General features: G+C 36.6%; 1 protein-coding gene across 13 annotated transcripts in view; it reads right to left on the bottom strand.

Annotated features, from left to right (window-relative positions):
* Positions 1–832: 832 nt before the first annotated feature.
* The window catches only part of CLASP2 (cytoplasmic linker associated protein 2), a 120,632-nt gene continuing 103,999 nt past the window's right edge, over positions 833–17,465 (bottom strand). For 12 of the 13 annotated variants that reach the window (XM_042889294.1, XM_042889300.1, XM_042889301.1 and 9 more), the window contains 9 exons: positions 13,198–13,341; positions 12,671–12,777; positions 11,858–12,011; positions 10,988–11,210; positions 7,914–8,107; positions 7,230–7,358; positions 5,350–5,556; positions 4,149–4,265; positions 833–3,022 (listed from right to left, as the gene is read on the bottom strand). In XM_042889294.1, the coding sequence (XP_042745228.1) occupies positions 2,936–3,022; positions 4,149–4,265; positions 5,350–5,556; positions 7,230–7,358; positions 7,914–8,107; positions 10,988–11,210; positions 11,858–12,011; positions 12,671–12,777; positions 13,198–13,341 (1,362 nt within the window). In that variant the 3' untranslated portion in view covers positions 833–2,935. The remainder of the gene's footprint in view (positions 3,023–4,148; positions 4,266–5,349; positions 5,557–7,229; positions 7,359–7,913; positions 8,108–10,987; positions 11,211–11,857; positions 12,012–12,670; positions 12,778–13,197; positions 13,342–17,465) is intronic. The other variant, XM_042889298.1, reaches the window with a different exon arrangement.

Genomic DNA, 17,465 nt, shown 5'->3' with positions numbered 1-17,465 from the left:
GGCCCATCTTTGTTGGGAACAGAACTAGTCAGATCATAATTAAAATATTCATTTAAACGTATAGCATTTAGACTTTCAGTACATGGGATGTCACGCTTAGAACAATTACAGGTGTCTTTGAAGCACAACTGAGGGACAAACTTGGTGTAAATATCTCCTCTCCTCTCCCCGGAGTAAAACTTTTCAGTCATAGGGGATAAAAACATTTCTTTCTTACCAACTTTTGCTTACAGATAAAAAATTACGTCCATCCAGAATATATACGGCATGTTTCAATAAGCTTATTTTTTCAGTATGAAATAACATCTTCACAAAGATGACTGAGCAAAGTCATCTTGAAATGATCATTTGAAAATAAATATTACCTGTAGAAAAAGCAGGAATAATATATGGGATATTAAACTTAGAATTTGTGCCATTTTTTTAAAATGATATTTCACATAATCAAAATATGAAGCTACAAGATATTAAACTGAAAAATATCTCTGAAACATTAAAAAAATAAAATGCTAGCAGTGCATAATGTACAAATAAATGAAGCAGCAAACAAGAAGCCTGCTGAGATGAAGGAAATTTGGTATTAAAATATTCATTTAAACGTATAGCAAATTAAAAACCTAAATAAAGATCCTATTCAATTTCCCAAACTGCTTTTGTCTACCCTACCTATATTCACACCATGTTCTCAAATGCTGTCGGATTTACTAGCAGAGTATCTAAAGAAACATCATTTGGACACAAAAACATGAAGGTTATTTTTTTCAACCAATGTTGCTTCGATGACTTTTTATCTTTCTTATAACGTGATCAAATAACACAGAAAAACAGAATGTATACATGGCTAATTTTTTTCAAGTCATGTTATGTACATTTTATTGCCAGTATATGCACAATGGTAAGCAGAGAACTATAAATACACAATGTAATTAAATGGTAGAAAACAACAAGAATGTTACACGTAACAAAGGAAAGAAAGAGGAGATACTATTTTCCTGACGTAGCTGTTAAGAAGGGCTAGTGACAGGTTATGACAGCCTTGAAGTCTTTACATATATTTCTACAACTTTTCCTCCAAATAAATCTCTGTAACAGCATTGCTTCTTTAACAACAACATCTCAGCTTTTCTCTGATTCACTTCAAACTAAAGTGAAAACAACCTTTCATGTAACTACAAGCATCTGACAGTTTTTCACTCAGTTTTGGTTTTCAGGGTACTTAGCAAGCAAAGTGTATAAGCGGCTCTTGCAATATTTGGCTGTGTGTTGAAGAACAGTTTTCAATATGCAGTAAGTGATAATTTGGGAAAAACAAAGACTTTGTAGATAGTTCTTCCACCGGGTGCTACATGCAGCAGCTCAGCCAAAAATTAGTCACCCTGAAGAGGTAGAGAGAATTTTAGCCTAGCATTGATCATCATCCTTGGCACTACAATGTTCTCTCTTATCAGGATATATTCCTACAACTAGACAACACCACAATCAAAGGGAAAGAAAAGCTAGGGAAAAAGAGTTTCCATCATTTCTGGGAAGGGTGCTGCTTATCCCAGTTCTCAGTTAACTAACTTGTTGCTTATATCAAAGACAGAAAAAGAAAAGGAAAAAAAAAAAAAAAGAAAAAGAAAAAATAAAAAGATGAGAACGTTTAGGGACACATTTAGTTGACCTGTTTTCTCTTTCCATTATCAAGTTCATAAATACAAAGAACCATTATTCACAATAAACTAACTCTTTTTCAAAAATGGAAGAACAAACCCTGGAAACATTTCCACACCTTAATCCAGATGGGTCTTGAGGATGCTATTCAAGAAAACCATGCAAACATTCGGTGCAGCTTTCCCAACTCATCCAAAATATATAATTTTTTAAATTAGAAGGTGGCAAGATCGATAGCATTTGTGACTATTCCCTCCCCCCCAATAAAATTCAATGCAGAAAATCTTGGTGCTTTTAGGAAGATAACGAATAAATAGTTTTCTGCACTGTTGTCATAAAATCCCATGTGAGTTACAATACAAGACTACTGGTTCCAGCAATTAGGTTGAGAGGAAACATTCTAGTGATAAATACATACTGAGCATGCTTGGGCAGAGCACTCCATTCTGAAGCATCCTGCTTGAAGAAGGAAAGGTGGCAAGGATGGTTCACGTCCATCAAGTGACCATTAAGTCTGCTGCTAAAAGCAGACTGCCACTCTGTCACCAGGTCGGCAGGGCTGTCTCCCACACCAAGAGGCACTGGTGGCACCAGTCCTCTGCTGTGCACACAAAATTCTTATTTATGCAACAAACATACAACCAATGAACAATATCACTTGTACAGAACTGGATCGATCCAGCTTTTTATAGGCATACTTCTCAATCTCCAGAATATCCCAAACAAGCTGTAAATAAGATGATGAACCACCAACAGTGACTGAGTCTCACTGCAGTCCAGACTAGTTTGGCCTAGTTTCACATCACTTCTTGTTTCTAGCGAAGGACACAATACTCAAACAAAATAGCAATAAAAACAGTGTTATCTGCAGCTGAAAAAAAGCAACAGAATTTTATATTTTAACTTCTGAAGCTTAAAGCATACCTGTATAATTAGCATTAAAAAAAAACTTTTTTTAATACAATAACACTGGCAAAAGTTAATGGGAAGACACAGAGGATCGTAACAGGATAGCTGATGAATTAGATTATTTTTAAAATTTATTCTGCTTTGACCAACTGATGTTAATACTGCTTTTCCTTAGATTTGGAATAATTCTATTGCAACAGTCACATGCAGGCTGAAGACAGCCGTTGGTTAAGGAAAAAAAAAAAAAAAAGAAAAGAAAAGGAAAAAAGAAAAAGAAACCAGGGTTCCAAAAGTTGTGTGTAAGAATTTTCCTTTCACTTGATGAGGGCTTTGCCCTTGCTTCAGGAGAGCTGGTTAATTCTTGTCAGCTTCATTAGCTTTGTCCAGACATATCTGCTGTCGTATCCCCTGGTCCAGAGCCTGTTTGTGCACGCTTGATGTAAAGGTTCAATAACTTCATCTGCAAAGCCAGGAATTAATTTTGTTCAGTATTTACACACTGTGCACTCTACAGAAATGATACATTGAATTCTTCTCTTAATTCTTCTCTGAAAAGGATTCTTCTCTTAAAAGCAAAACTGTATTTTACACCATTAAGTGAAAGGTAACACACTTGCTAATATCTAACACAGCAAATCTAAGGATGTGAACAAGAAAGCAACCTATGGTAGCTACACTAAGACAGATACTTTTCCCCACATTACTGTGCTGCTCTGATTAAGGCAGGTTACTGGCTTTGTTTTTTTTTCTGTTTTATTTTGCCTGTTTCTTTCTCTTAAGTGAATGTTGTGGTTTTAAGCCTCTACTTACAGGCATTGATTCCAGCACCTACCAAAGTTTCCAGTGCTGTCTACAGTCATATTCAGTGCAATCACTGCCAGACTATTTTTAAGATGTAGCTGTTTTATTGAAATGTATACAATATTAATTGTCTTGCTTTAGCTCCATGGACAAATTCATAACATACATCTATTTGAATGTAAAAAAACAGTACATAAGAGGTTTCCTAACCAAAAAAGGAACACAAGGTTCTTCCTCACCAAATCAGAGGTTCTGAAAGGACAGATTAAAGCAAAAAACAAACAAACAAAAAAACACAGAACAACAAAGGAGACATACGTAACATAAACATAAACTATGTTACACAATAACTGCTTTTCAGTCAGCACTGCATGAAATACCAGGCAAGATATGGAGGTAGAAAAAGCCATGCTGAATGTAGCTACTACCACTGTTTCAGAATAAAAAGTCTGACAGTGTACTCAGGTAAAAATTGTTCTGATTTTTTTTCAGCCACTGACCATATACAATTAAATAAATCTACTGTAAAGCAATAAGAAACACAACTTCTTATTTTTCAGGTTGCTGAAGTTTTGTGCATATGCCTAAGTACCTGCAGACCTATGGTTTCAGTTTTGAACCTTTGATATCAAAGTTACATCGACCCTCTGAGGGTTTCAGTATCCCTGGCTATCTCCATTCAGATACATACTTTTATGTATAAACTTCCTGGTAACTGCAACCACAACACAAACGTATACAAGTAATTATGAACCAAAACTTCTTAAATGCCATTTTTTACTTACTTTACTGCCAGTGAGTTGACTGAGATGTGGTTTTAGTTCATCACCAATTACTGCATGAATGGCTACAAGGCAGAAAACACATGCCTTACGAACACTGCTCTCTGAATTATCATAACCCTAGAAAGCAATAAAATTAACATTAATTGCTTATCAGTTAATGATTAAAAGCCTCAGAAAACTATTCAGTACTACTTATAATAAATACATTAAAATCTACTTTAAGTGAATGCTAAGCATTCCAAGAAAAAAAAAAAAACCACAAAAACAAACAAGTGAATACAGAACATGCACATTTGAAAGGCAGGCTGTTATTAATTACCATTTATAATTATTTTTCAGACTGAAATTAAAACCCATACAATTCCTGTTCGTAATCTATACTGGAAACAGAGCTGCTGTCATGCTCCACATGGAAATACAGTAGGGGAGATCACAGGATAAAGTCTTCTAGATTACAGATATTTATTAAACAGAAGACCATTGCATTCAGAGCTTTCTTACTCCTAAAGAAGCTGTTTCTTAACAGGTAAAACTCTGTTATTAACTCCCATCTTGTTACTGAATGATTTTTGTTTCTCATGCCTGGTTGTCTCACATCCCTTTCTCAGAAGGCTCTGCCTCTTACCTTCTTGCAGATGTGTGATTTGACCTTATGCATTAAAGTCAGAAATCTGCAGAATGAAGCCATCAAATTCTGGGAAGTCTTTATTCAGCACATGCAAGCTGATGTGTTTTGACTCTTTATATGGTGGCAGATTATTCATTTTTAAAGACAGAGAAAGAAACTTTTTATAACCTCCTGGTTTTATTGAACTTTCCCCAATCAACTGCTTCCTTCCTCTTGCTTCCCCCAAGCCCCAAGTGATAAAACCCTGCAACAGTACAAACATTCAACGTGGATGACTTCAGAGCAAATGGTCACAACTTGGAAAAGATACTACATATAACTGAAAGAGTCTATTAAACTTAACTACAGCCAATACTTCATATCCTAGCCAGATCCTGAGTCCTAACCACAGTTACAGTTTAGCCAGGTGACAATGAAAGACAGCGTGCTCACTATCTGAATTAGTCTGGGTCAAAGTAGCCATCAGCTGTAAGACCAATAAAAATCCCTCATGAGAGCCAAGCAATAGTATTTTGAAAAAATCTTTGTAATTCTTCCATACAAAGAAGGTGGGGTTTTTTGCTTTGTTTTTACCTGTATTAAACCTGGCACAATCTCTGGTAAAAGCTGAGTAAGGGTTTCTTTAGATACTCTCTCTATGACTTTTGTTTGCATTTTGATTGCAGCCAGATTAATTGGGTAATCTGCAGTCTGGATAATTGGACAAAGGACTTTGATGCACTGATCTGGGCTAATGGAAGTGGCCAGCATGGAAGCAGCTTCTTCAGCAGATCTCACCACCTATCGAAAGAATGAAAAAGACATAGAAGAGTATTAGTGCCAGTACAAGTCTTGAGCATAAAAATTTCTTAACAGCTCCACAGCATTGTAAAAATAGGCAAAGGATTTTTAAATGTGTGCAATTTTGCAACTGTTGGACTACTGTACTAAAAACAAGGCTCTTCCCAACACCGTATGACTGAACTGTATGTTCTGCAAGATGTGCATTGGTGTCTTCCAAACCTGCCTGAAAATACCTTCCAAACTTGACAATAGCTGTCAAATCAGATCTGAAATCTCTCTAGTCTGCAATGCTATGCAGAATATAAATACAATATTATACAATTACATATTGAAATCTCTCCACTATTGAAAGCCGTAATTTCCTGTGTTGTCATTCATTACTGTCTTTGACCATTAATAAGCTTCCATGTTCATCTCAAAGACTGTTTAATGACAATCATAGATTGCTACTTCTGGAGGCTTCCCCCATCTTTAATTTTTTAAAAAAATTCAGTTAAGAGTTCTTAAGACTCTTAGGGAAGATACAGGAAAACAGTTAGTGAAAAGGTGCAGAAGCTCAGGATACAACACAGACATAAGAGGGAAAATTCATCTCTTCATGTTTCTGCATCTGTGGTGTCTGGCAGCTAAAAGACAAGCTGCTAGATTATGTACAGAAAACTCCAGAAGTCTTTCCCTTCAACCTTGTCTTGTTGACTCTTTCTCACATGCATTAAATAAAAAAAAAAGGAGAAATGGAACAGTAATATGGAAGGACAAATGGAAAGAAAGAAAAAAATAAACATGGTGCATGAAATCAAGAGGGCGCAGGGAAAACAAAGATGAGTATCAGATGAGTGACAAACATCACTGGTATGGAAAAAACTGCAGTCAAACTTCTGAATTTGGAACTCCACACCAAGTCCCACATACAGAAAAAGTCCTATCATAGGGAGTGTGGGAGCAAGGAAAGCAGGGAGAGATTTATGCATCTCATTAGACATCTTATTTTCATAACATCAGTGACACTGATGTGAAGTGTTTAATGTTTGGGTGGTTTCTCTATTTGTGTTTCTTATATCAAAATACATCATCCTTTGATGTGTATGCACATTATCATAAGCTTTCTGAGCAAGATTACACTCATCCTACTTCTGAATCTCCTCACAGTTCCCAGCCACAACCAACTCTTCCCTGCAGTATCTTCTCTCCTGGAAACACTCAAAGCCATGCTCTCGAATGGTGAAGAAGAATAGCTTAACCAGAGCTGGTTAAAAATGGGAAGGGATTGTAATTTCCTTGCCATGTTCAATCCTATCTCTCAACTACCAACCTTACAGAAATCCAAAGGGTTGAATTAAATAACTGGGCTAAAAAAGACATCTAACAAAAAACGCCCTTCAGTTACTCTTCATAGAACTCTGCTGGCACATCCTTGGCTATGGTTTTACGTCCTCTTGGGCAGCACCCAAGGTAACTGTTACTAGGGCTGATATTAAGCATTTCAGAGCTTACAAAACTGTAGTTCTTTGTTTTCCTTTTTTTTTTGCATGCCTGTGTTAACATCTTCATTATTACACAAATGATTCATTGGTAAGACCTGATCTCTCAAACACTTTCTGGACATAACACAGCTGCTGCATTCTGTGATATTTTGTCACAGTCTCAAACAAAGAAAACTGCTTACTAACCTCCTTATGAGGATCCTTATGCGCTTCTAATGTCTTCATTATTGTGAGCTCTGCATAATTCTTAAACCTTGCTGGCTGATTCCTTAGGATTTCTCTTAGAACTTTCAATGCCAAAGCTCTGATTGCATGCTAGAGATTAAATATTAAAACAAATGAGTTATGTAACATTGAATAGGCAAATGTTTAAGTGTTTATTCAACAGTTTATAAAGTTTTGACATAGTAAAACATCAGTGCCTTTCTATGCATATATACAATATGAAACTAATATGGAAATAAATGCAGCTAAAAAAGGTCTTCAATTGTTTGCTCTTTATGAAATAATTCAGGTGGTGCATCATAACCATGCTGCTAATTGGAACTATCTATGCTGAGCTGCATACAATTTTACTCTTTGGAGTATTTTAGCATCACACAGTCACACAAATACATTATCCTTGAAAACAGACATTTTATTATTATCAAATCAAAAGCAATTATTAGTGCCAAATAAATCTGAAGGATACTTGAGAAGATGGCCCTTCACCATTAAGCGATTCACGAGTTCACATGATGTTCCTGCATTTCCATAACTGCTTGCTTTTCAAGACTAGCTGGAATTTGTGCTTTTCCTACAACCCACACAACTTTAAAAGCCACTGAAAGCAAACCATGTGCATTTTTAACTAGATTAATCTAACCTTACCTCTTTGTCTCCAAGTGTTTCAAGCAGCAAAAGCAGAATTGTTTTGAAGTGCTCATCCCAAACACCAAAAGACTCTTCTTGAGTTAACTTCATGAGCTCATACAGGGCAGCCTTTCTTTCCTCCACTCTCTCGTTATGGTTTGATAACTCTTTTAGTAACTCTGCAACTAGATCAGAATGATCCATGGGAGGCTCTATCAAAAAAGGAATGTATACAAACAGAATTTTGAAACTTGGTAAATATTAGTAAATATTAGTGCCCGATGCAGAACTGAAAAGTATCTTCTAGGGTAGCTAACTGCTTTCTTTTTGTTTTGTTTTGTTTTCCTCTGCGTCTGTTTGCCAGAATTACAGTTTAAATACTTCATTTTCAAAGCAGCCAATATTCCTGACCAAGCTTACAATCACAATAAAACAACGATGATACAGCAAAAAACAAAAGCATCCACAAAATTGAAGAGAATCCAGCAACCTGTAGGCTGGCTTACTGCTAGAGATTCTTGCTCCTGTAATACGCAAAGTGGCAAGTTCCCTGGATCCTTTTAAATCTGATCTATACAACAAAGGGCTGCTTTTCCCATTGACCTTTCCATCGAAGAAGAAAAATTCACACTTGCACCTTCAGTATTACTGTACTGGTCAGACTTTTGTAAGCCACAACTCCACAGCAATTGCTAGGCTTTCAACACAAACAGGAGAACAAAATGCACAAGAGTGGTCCTTGATGTAAAACAGTGGAAGTACAAACAAACCAAGGCTTTTAGCCTCACAGAGATTCCAGGGAATGCCTACTATCCCAGTGGCAGTCATTACAAGATAGCACTGGATTTCAGTTTTGATTACGGAGAATTCCATGATGATGGAGAAAAGTATCAGTAGCAATTCTTGTTTGGAAACACTGGACTACAGATGTGGGAATCTGCAAAGTCAAAAACAAAAGCCTTGATTCTGGTCTAATTTAAGTAGAACGTCGAGATATTGCCTTTACTCCATCATCAGGACCCTTTTAGCCTTCAAGAAAGAAAAGCAGATAGCTTCTACCTTTGCATTGAGACTCTGGAATAAATTGACTTCTTTTTTTTTTTTTTCTTTAAATTCCCCTGGACAGAGGCTGAAAGTTTTCTTTCAAGGGGTAAAGAATAGCATTAAAAACCAAGTTTTCCCAAAACTGCACCTTTCCCAAAATTATTGCACTTTATTAACACATGAAATACATTTTTCAGAACAAATTTATTAGGTCATATACTGAGAGACTACAATTCTTAAAAACACGAGGACAAGATGTGGGGTGTATTCTTTCACAGTTTGTATTTTCCATTCCTGTATATGATTTAGCTGTGGTATTTAATTCCCAAACATTCTCCAGATAAGAAAGGAGAAGTGTAAAAATCTACTTGCAACTTTTTTTTCCCCCCTGCAAACAACAACAGAAATGAGTAGGAGCAAATGCAAGTGCTTCATCTGAAAGAATTGAAGTACGTAGCAGATACATGTAAAATATTATATATATACAAGTATTTGATAAAGAACAGCTCTTCTCAAACCATCAAATAATGTCATTTTGACAAGATACGCAGTGCTGGCAAAAGGAAAGCATGGCATGTTCTGAACAGAATAAAGATTTGCCTACTGTCTGAAACATGCCCAAGCAAGTCAACAGGGCAGGAACAAAGCTTGGATGAAATACCTGTAAAATGACTGGATTCTAAATTGCTTTCTATTACTCTTGGAGGATACCAGTGATGTCCCTGCTCAGACCTGTGCACGGCCTGGTTCTGTTTGATGCTTTTATTAATGCTTTTCATGGAATATGGAGACTGCTTTTAAAATCTACAAACTATTTCATTTTAAAAACAATGAAAGAGAGAAGAAATGGTAATGAACCTGATAAATAAGGAATGATCTGAAAGAAAAAAAGATGAAAACTAATGACAGTAAGTTAAAGGCAAGACAAAGAAGTGAATTCTTAAGCCCATATACAAAGTACTAGTTAAAAAAGCAGACATATGCAAAGCACAATCTATGGAAATGAGAAGAAAGAAAGGAGCTTCTTTGCAAAGGAACACTGGGTTCCAAACAGAGGCTGTGTACTGCTTCTAAGGAAAAGTGACTTAAAAATCCGAGCTAACTTTGGCAAGAGGAAGAAAAATTCAAGATTTTCAACAGATAGCAGCAGTTAGTAGCAAATAAACACAAGACAAATTAAAGAATATAGATTTTACACACAAATGAGATGAGACTATCAGATCCAAACCATGGGGAAGAAAACAAACAAACCAAAACCACCCCAATGGATGCATTTATGTATGTATGTATGCATGTATCTATTTTGCATCAAACAATATTTTGGTATACACTCATATTCAAAAAAGACAAGATATGTCTCTTCTGAATAATTGCTACTATACACCAATAGATCCAAAAAGCAGGTAGGTAAAGAAAATGAATATAAAGATTGCTGAATAAAATAATTAATGTGACAACACATTTTGCTGGAAGAACAGAGTGCACGTGATGATGTGTAAGAAATTTTTCCCAGGAAAAAGCCTACAAAACAACAACCCAAATTCCTACAGATAAAAGAGCTAAAAGATTCACTTTCCAGGTAAAAGCTTTTTTTCCCCTTGCAAAAGCCTGTTTAGTCAATATAAAATACCAACGTCATGTTTTACATACAAATATTTTACTAACAAAATACTTCATCTTTCGCCTAATTCCTGAACTGGTTTAATCCAGCTTTACTTGTTGTAAATGTTTTTCTTTAAATCTCAACCATAGAGTAGTGTGGTAAATAAACTTTATATTGACAATCCTGCTGTTAAAACAATACCAGAAGAATACAATACCGTTCAGTAATTACCTCATTTCCCACCCACTCTCAATCGATATAAATGTCAAACAATCCAACAGTGTCAGTCAAAAGGATTGCTGATAAATAAACTAGTTTAAAATATATTATGTAAAACCTCTTAAGGAAATGGATAGTGCTAAGGGTTAACTCAGAAACTGAACTAAAAGGTGAAAAAAAAATGTCACAATTTCCCTTCTAGAACAGAAGGCAAACTGAAGCTTACCATCAGGAAATTGCTCTGCATCATCATCAAACATGGCTTCCTTCAAAGCAGATTTATTAAACGAACTATCAGAATAATTGTATGGGTTATAATCTCGTGAGCGTGGTGAAGAGTGAGGAGGCATTGTGTTGAGTAACGACGTCTTGTTATCAAGAGCTGTTCGGCCTGTCTCACTCACACCACCTCCTGCTCGTAGCTCTGCTATTCCAGAAGCACTGCTAATCTGCAGGAAAAGAAATACCAGATTTATACATGACACACACTTTTCAAATCACTACTTTACACACACATCTAAGTAGCAGAAACTTCTAAAGATTGGAAAGTTTCCTAAGCATTCCTGAGGATACATTAAGCTGGCCTTCAGGTAAGAAGACTTTGCTACAGCACCCTGAACTTCACAAAAAAAAAAAAAAAAGAAAAGAAAAAAAAAGGTGTACAATTCATGTTTAAGCACACACACTTTGGGCAGGTTCAGCAGATCTGAAAGTTGAAGTTCCACAGAAACAGAAGTTTGAAACAGCGTATTCACCACTGAAAAACCTCTGGGTTTTGAATGGAATTAAACTTCTGGGAAAAAGAACAGTGTACAAATCTCTCAAAAATTAAACTCCTTGTTCTATGAGATGAAATTTTTAAAAGTACTGATGTTTAAAATTAACAAAAAGCTAATGCCACTTAAAATTAGCAATTAAAATGCATTTTGAATGCTGGGAACTGTTATGCTTGTTTCTTTTAAGCTCTGAAGTTAGCATATATGTCCCACTGCAGAAATCGGTACAGACAAACCTACTTAAAAAGATGTTTTATCTTTAATAGTAAGTCAGATATTGGCTTGATTTGCCAGTACCAAGATGTACCACGTTTACTCACTGAATCAACATCATCTTTTTTTGAATCCCGTTTCACAGGTTCGTTCATATCCTCCTGACTGCGGAAACTGAAGTTCTGAATAGCTTCAGTGACTCCACGGAGAGAACTGTAAATATCTTCGGAATTCATGTTTTCTGTATCATAATCAAATGCACTGTGGGCCATGGAAAAGGACATACAAATTAAGGTGGATTTATTTTCTGATCCTGTATTTTTAAATAACATTAACATGGAAGTACAGACACACAGGAAACAGTAATAAAATTAAGCACTGCAAGTGGCTAGCCAAGAAAGCAGCATCTGACTCAAGTACAACTTCTGCTGTTTTACTCTTCTAAGAGGATTTTACACCATTCTCCCTCTGTAAGAAAGATTTCCAGAGTAAGGGGAACTGATCAACGTATTGACTGACTGCTAAAAGCAAAGTTACAAAATCCACTTCACTGACAACTCTGATGCCATCAAAGAAGGTAAGAACATTTATGAACAATTCTTATCCCCCCCAAATTAATTCTGGCTGGATGACTTAAGCTGTTTTAACATGTGCTGGGGATGAAGGTTTCTCTTCCATCTCCTACTATGCCTCTTGCACTCTCAAGTGCACACATTAGGAAAGCCCTGGCTCCTGTCAGACCATTCAGAGAGGTGGAACACTTCACTATTATGTCATTCTGTAGAGAAAGAGGGATTATTTTTCAGCATTTGCGACTGTGCAAAACACGCTCAATTTGTTCACAGCCTGGTTTACTATTTTGGAGAACATGTTTAATGAAGCCTTAGATGCAGAACTGCAGCAACACTGGCCAACATTACCTTGGTGACAAAGTGTTCTGCGATGTATTAGTTGGGGAGGTGAGAGGACTTGACCAGCTTGCTGGGGAGCGTGGAGTAGGTCTTGTCAAAGGACTTCCCATTGAACCCTGGTAGAGAAGAGATGAGAAGAGATACTACAACAAGTCCATGGCTTCCCCTTTATTCCTTTTATTTTCTAGCCTCCATAAACATTTAAAGAAATGCTATTTAATTTCTTGGCTTCTCTAATCAATGACATTAATTTCAAATGTTTAACTCTGAAATAATTAATGTAAGAGATAATAAACACTTCTCTTAACAAGTCCATTCAAACTTCGTTAAGTCACTGACTTGGAAGTAACATACACTGAACAAATATCTCTGCAGGAAAATAAAAAGCATTCCATAAGGAGTGGTATCTGCTAATAAGACTTCATGGGGGGCTTGGATGACCTCCACTAATTTTCTCACTCACACAACTCTAATGAAATGGACTTGTGTCCAAAACACCAGTAAATTCAGAAATAATAATATGGAAGTGTAGATACCTGACCACTGTTGCCTGTATTTCGGAGATGATTATGAAGAAGCTTTGTGGCTCCATCCTGAAATGTTTTTGGTAAAGCACCCAGCAGCATTGTAAACTCAGGAGTATTAAGTTCAAAAAGGGAAATGAGTACTGACTGTGCAGCCTAGAAGAAAAAGCAGATTAAAATCACTAAGTTTAGTTGCTACAATGACAGGCAGTCACAAAAGGTGATGTAAGTATTAAGTTAATTTAAAAAAAGATATTAGCAGTTATAAACTAATGCAGTTCATATGCACTGCTAAGATCAAGGTTCAGATATTCATAAATTCAGGCACACAACAGTGAGCTTACACCTTTCAGAATCATCCTAATAAGCAGTCTTTCAGCTAGATGATCCTCAGCCCTCCCTCCCCAGAACTCTGTTTACTAAAAGGAGTGAAGGAAGTATCAAAATGGCTTCTACAGGCAAATTGAGCAGATTTTAAAACGGAAAAATTGAACACACCAAATAGGAATAAGTTTGTAATTCCTTCTCCTGAATTCCACCAGTGGTAAGACACAATACCAACGGACTAGCTTTCAAGCACCATGATGATGCAGGCTACTCCAAGAGTAATGGCTCCTATTTATTTCTGTGGAAACTTCAACTAATACAAAGAGCACAGTAACACTACTTAATAGAACAAATTCTCAGCTACCAAATATTTTTTTCAACACAGTAGCTATGCATTTTTATCAGCTGTGAATAAGAACCTGCATGCCACACTCAAAAAAAAACCTGCACCAGTGGAGATGACCGTTTTACAGCTGCTATGACAGCACTGTTGCCAGAAAACTGTTGCCCATGCAGTCCATTTTTCATCATTCCAGACACATGGAAATCAGGAGTCACCAAATCCCGAGTATCCTGTGGGTATGGCAAGACAGTCCAGCCAAGATTGGCAATGTGCTCTATGCTCTTCAAACTGGTTTGAGGCCCAGTGTAATTGTGTTGCAAGAGAAAGGTTGTCTTCTCTGGATGGGCTGTGGAAATTCAAGCCTTCAGCTTAACGTCGTGATGCAGCAGCCAAAGTTGATGGTTAGTTTGAGTTCCAGGAAATCCAGAGGGATCACCCCTTTCCTATTTCAAAAGACACTGCATTCTTACCTACTGAGGGCTGTGTCATAAACTTTTTCTTTGATGGGAAATGCACGCCACCATGCCAAAGACTGCCATTTTGACTCTGGACTGTAGTGGTGACATGACGTCTCTTCATCCCCAATGATGTGATCCAGGAAATTTTCACTTTCAGCCTTGTATTGGCTCAACAGGTCATAAGACTGTATGCAGTGTTCTTTCTGTTGCTGTGTGAACATCTGTGGGATCCACCTGGCTCAGACACTATGATATTCCAATATAGCCACCACTTTCTCCAGCACATTGAAGGCAATATTCAGCTCCACAAACAGACCCCTGGTTGTAATCTGCCATTTCACATGGATGAAGTGATCAAGATGTTCTTCACTGTGTGGTACAACAGCTGTGTGTGGCCATCCAGAACATGATTTGTCTTTCACATTGCTGTCACCACTGCAGAAACGCAGCACCCACTGCCTCACTCTGCTCACATCCACTATTTGGTGTCAAGAAATGTTCAGCAAGTATTGATGAACGTCAATGGGAGCATTTTTTTTCTGCATGGAATAATTTAATTCCACACCTTTGCTTCAGATGTACTTCCATACCAGACGCCATTTGATCAGACTGCCCCTCTGCTGCCATCTGTCGCACAGCAACAAAATGTAACAGGGTTCTGGTGCGAAGGTTCAACCCCTACTGCCACACCACCAACCTCTGCCCTCTGACACTGTGGGCCAGGAACAGGAGATTTACTTTTGGCACTATCTTCTTATTGCTATACATTCGAAAGATCAAAACTTACGTACTGGAGTTTGTAGTGTACTGGATTACACCTTCCACACCCCCAATTTTAGCACTTCATATTTAACAGCATCCTCATCCTACAGCATGTTTTCATACAACGTATTCTATTTATTTACTTCTGCCAAGAGGTAAATCAACAGTGACAAAGCACTACAGTATGTTACAGAATGATGGGATACCACTTGAGTTCCTCTCTGCTAAAGAAATGTTGACTGCATGACTTAGTTTGTTAAATATTCACTGGACAGGCTAACAAAACTGTGAACATTGCAACTAACTTAGCACATGCAATGAAAAGCTAGTGATTATTAAGTTTCTTTATAGAATGAAACTCTGGTTCTGAGATTAACCAACTTTATCTAGTTTCAATAGAAGTGACACACCATCAAGGTCTGCCACGCACTGGAGAGAACCAGTGCCTCATGCTAGCCAGAATGACAGGCAGCTTGGTTCAGCACCAAAAATACTTCAAGCAAGTAGTTTGGAAATTCTTTTAGACATTTATTTCCCTCCTTTGCTTCGAGAGCAATGAACTGTAGCACTTTTTAATTAGAAGTGGAAAGCCAAGCTATGAGAGCACATACCAGCACACGTCTTAGTATTAAATTTAATGATGAAAATTCTAGCATGTTAGAATGCCACAAACTGTCTTTGCACACTCGTGATCAGCTGTTTTCTTGTACTTTTATTCCCTCCTCCCTGAACAGTCTTCAAGTGAACAGCCTGAATGCCCTCTACAACCTGTCGCTGGTGCTCCGTTTTTCCCTCATTATTTCTTTTAGTCAGTCTTTTCACATAAATTGATACATACAAAACCAAAACAAAACCTCCAACTGAACAAAGGTTTGGAAGGTACCACTTTCTTTTCTCTGTCCTGTTATCCGCATCTTCACTGCCTAACACTGTGTCTACTTAAGCTGCCAACAATAATAACAAAACATATATATAACAAAATACAGTCTACAGTCATATCAGGAAAGAAACTGATAACCATCAGGTTTGCCTACAAGCTCAACCTGAAGTATCAAAATGGAAATCGACTCACAGAAGGGTTTCATTAAGGAGCCCTCTATTTTCCTTCTTCCTTATTAATAATAATAATAAAAAAAAAAAACAGAGAGAGAAAGAAAGAAAGAAAAAGGGGAAAAAAAAGAAAAAAGGCGTTTTAGAGTATTTGGCTTTTTTTCCCCTCTAAGTATAAGCTTGCTCTCTTGAGATTGTCACATCCACTCACATTTTAAAAGGAGTAAGAATGAGAGGTATGTTTTGTATTGCTGTAACTTAGAAGAACTCTAAGATTTTAATTCTTCTCAGAAGAGTTTTAATTGTAGAGGAAAGTAGAATTTTACACTCCAGACTGCAGTCCCTAAGTAAACTACATTAACTGTGCCCATCTGAACACTAATATTAAAAATAAAATAAAATAAAATAAAATTAATCTACTTGGAATGTTTTTTGTTTTGTTTTGTGTTTTAGAAAAAAAGCAAAATGGCACAGAAAAACAAGTGGTAAAAAAAGTCTTAATTTAAAGAAAGCATGTAAGATGTTAATGTTGCTGTCATCTTTAAAAAAAGTTTAGAAAGATTGACATAACCATGCTAACATTTTCAAGTCTGTCAACAGAATGAAACATTTCAAAGGATCAGAATAACTTTTTTTGACTATTTATTGGCAAATTTTTACTTTGAGACTTACTAAAGGCTTTTGGGAGTTAGCAACCCTTAGCAAGTCTGTTATGGAAAGAAAATATAAACTGAGAAAGCTTCATATAATTAAAGTGTTCCAGATGATAAAACTCAAAGGCAATTCTTTCCATGATTCAGTTACTTATTGACATCAAAATGGTTATTAAAGATATGAAGCGTAAGATAAGACAGCTCGCCACGTGTCTCAGTACTAAAACTACTGATTTAGAAGATAGTGCTGCTTCAGTTCCTTTTCTGGTTTATGGTCTCATGCATGTCACTAGAACATGGTAACTAGGCGAGACAAGTCCAAAGGATAGAACCTGTTGCTGCTTTCTCATGCTGAAAGTTATATTAGAAGTGGAAGGTAAAAAAAAGCTATCTGCATTATAAATTTTGCTATGGTGAATTATTATAAACAACCAAGATATCGAGAAGTGGCAAAAGTTACTTTCATTTTCTTTTGCAGTATACACTGTGAGAGATAGCTCTCCATCTTTTTCTATCAATTCTCTCCCACAAAGCTTCCCTCCTGAAGGAAGCTTTGATTCTGATTCCAGAAACAAAGTTGCCAAAACTCAAGCTGATCTGAATCTAGCTAAGGAAATCTGAAGAAATAAATTATTTTTATTTCAATGGCAGAAATATACAGGGAAAAATGAACAGAAGAGTTATAGG

The sequence above is a fragment of the Lagopus leucura genome, unplaced genomic scaffold (genome assembly GCF_019238085.1).
Source record: "Lagopus leucura isolate 7727_CA_CO unplaced genomic scaffold, USGS_WTPT01 Super-Scaffold_100157, whole genome shotgun sequence".
Taxonomy (NCBI): domain Eukaryota; kingdom Metazoa; phylum Chordata; class Aves; order Galliformes; family Phasianidae; genus Lagopus; species Lagopus leucura.
The sequence above is the reverse complement of the archived record's forward strand: the minus strand, read 5'-3'. Positions and strand labels throughout refer to the sequence as shown.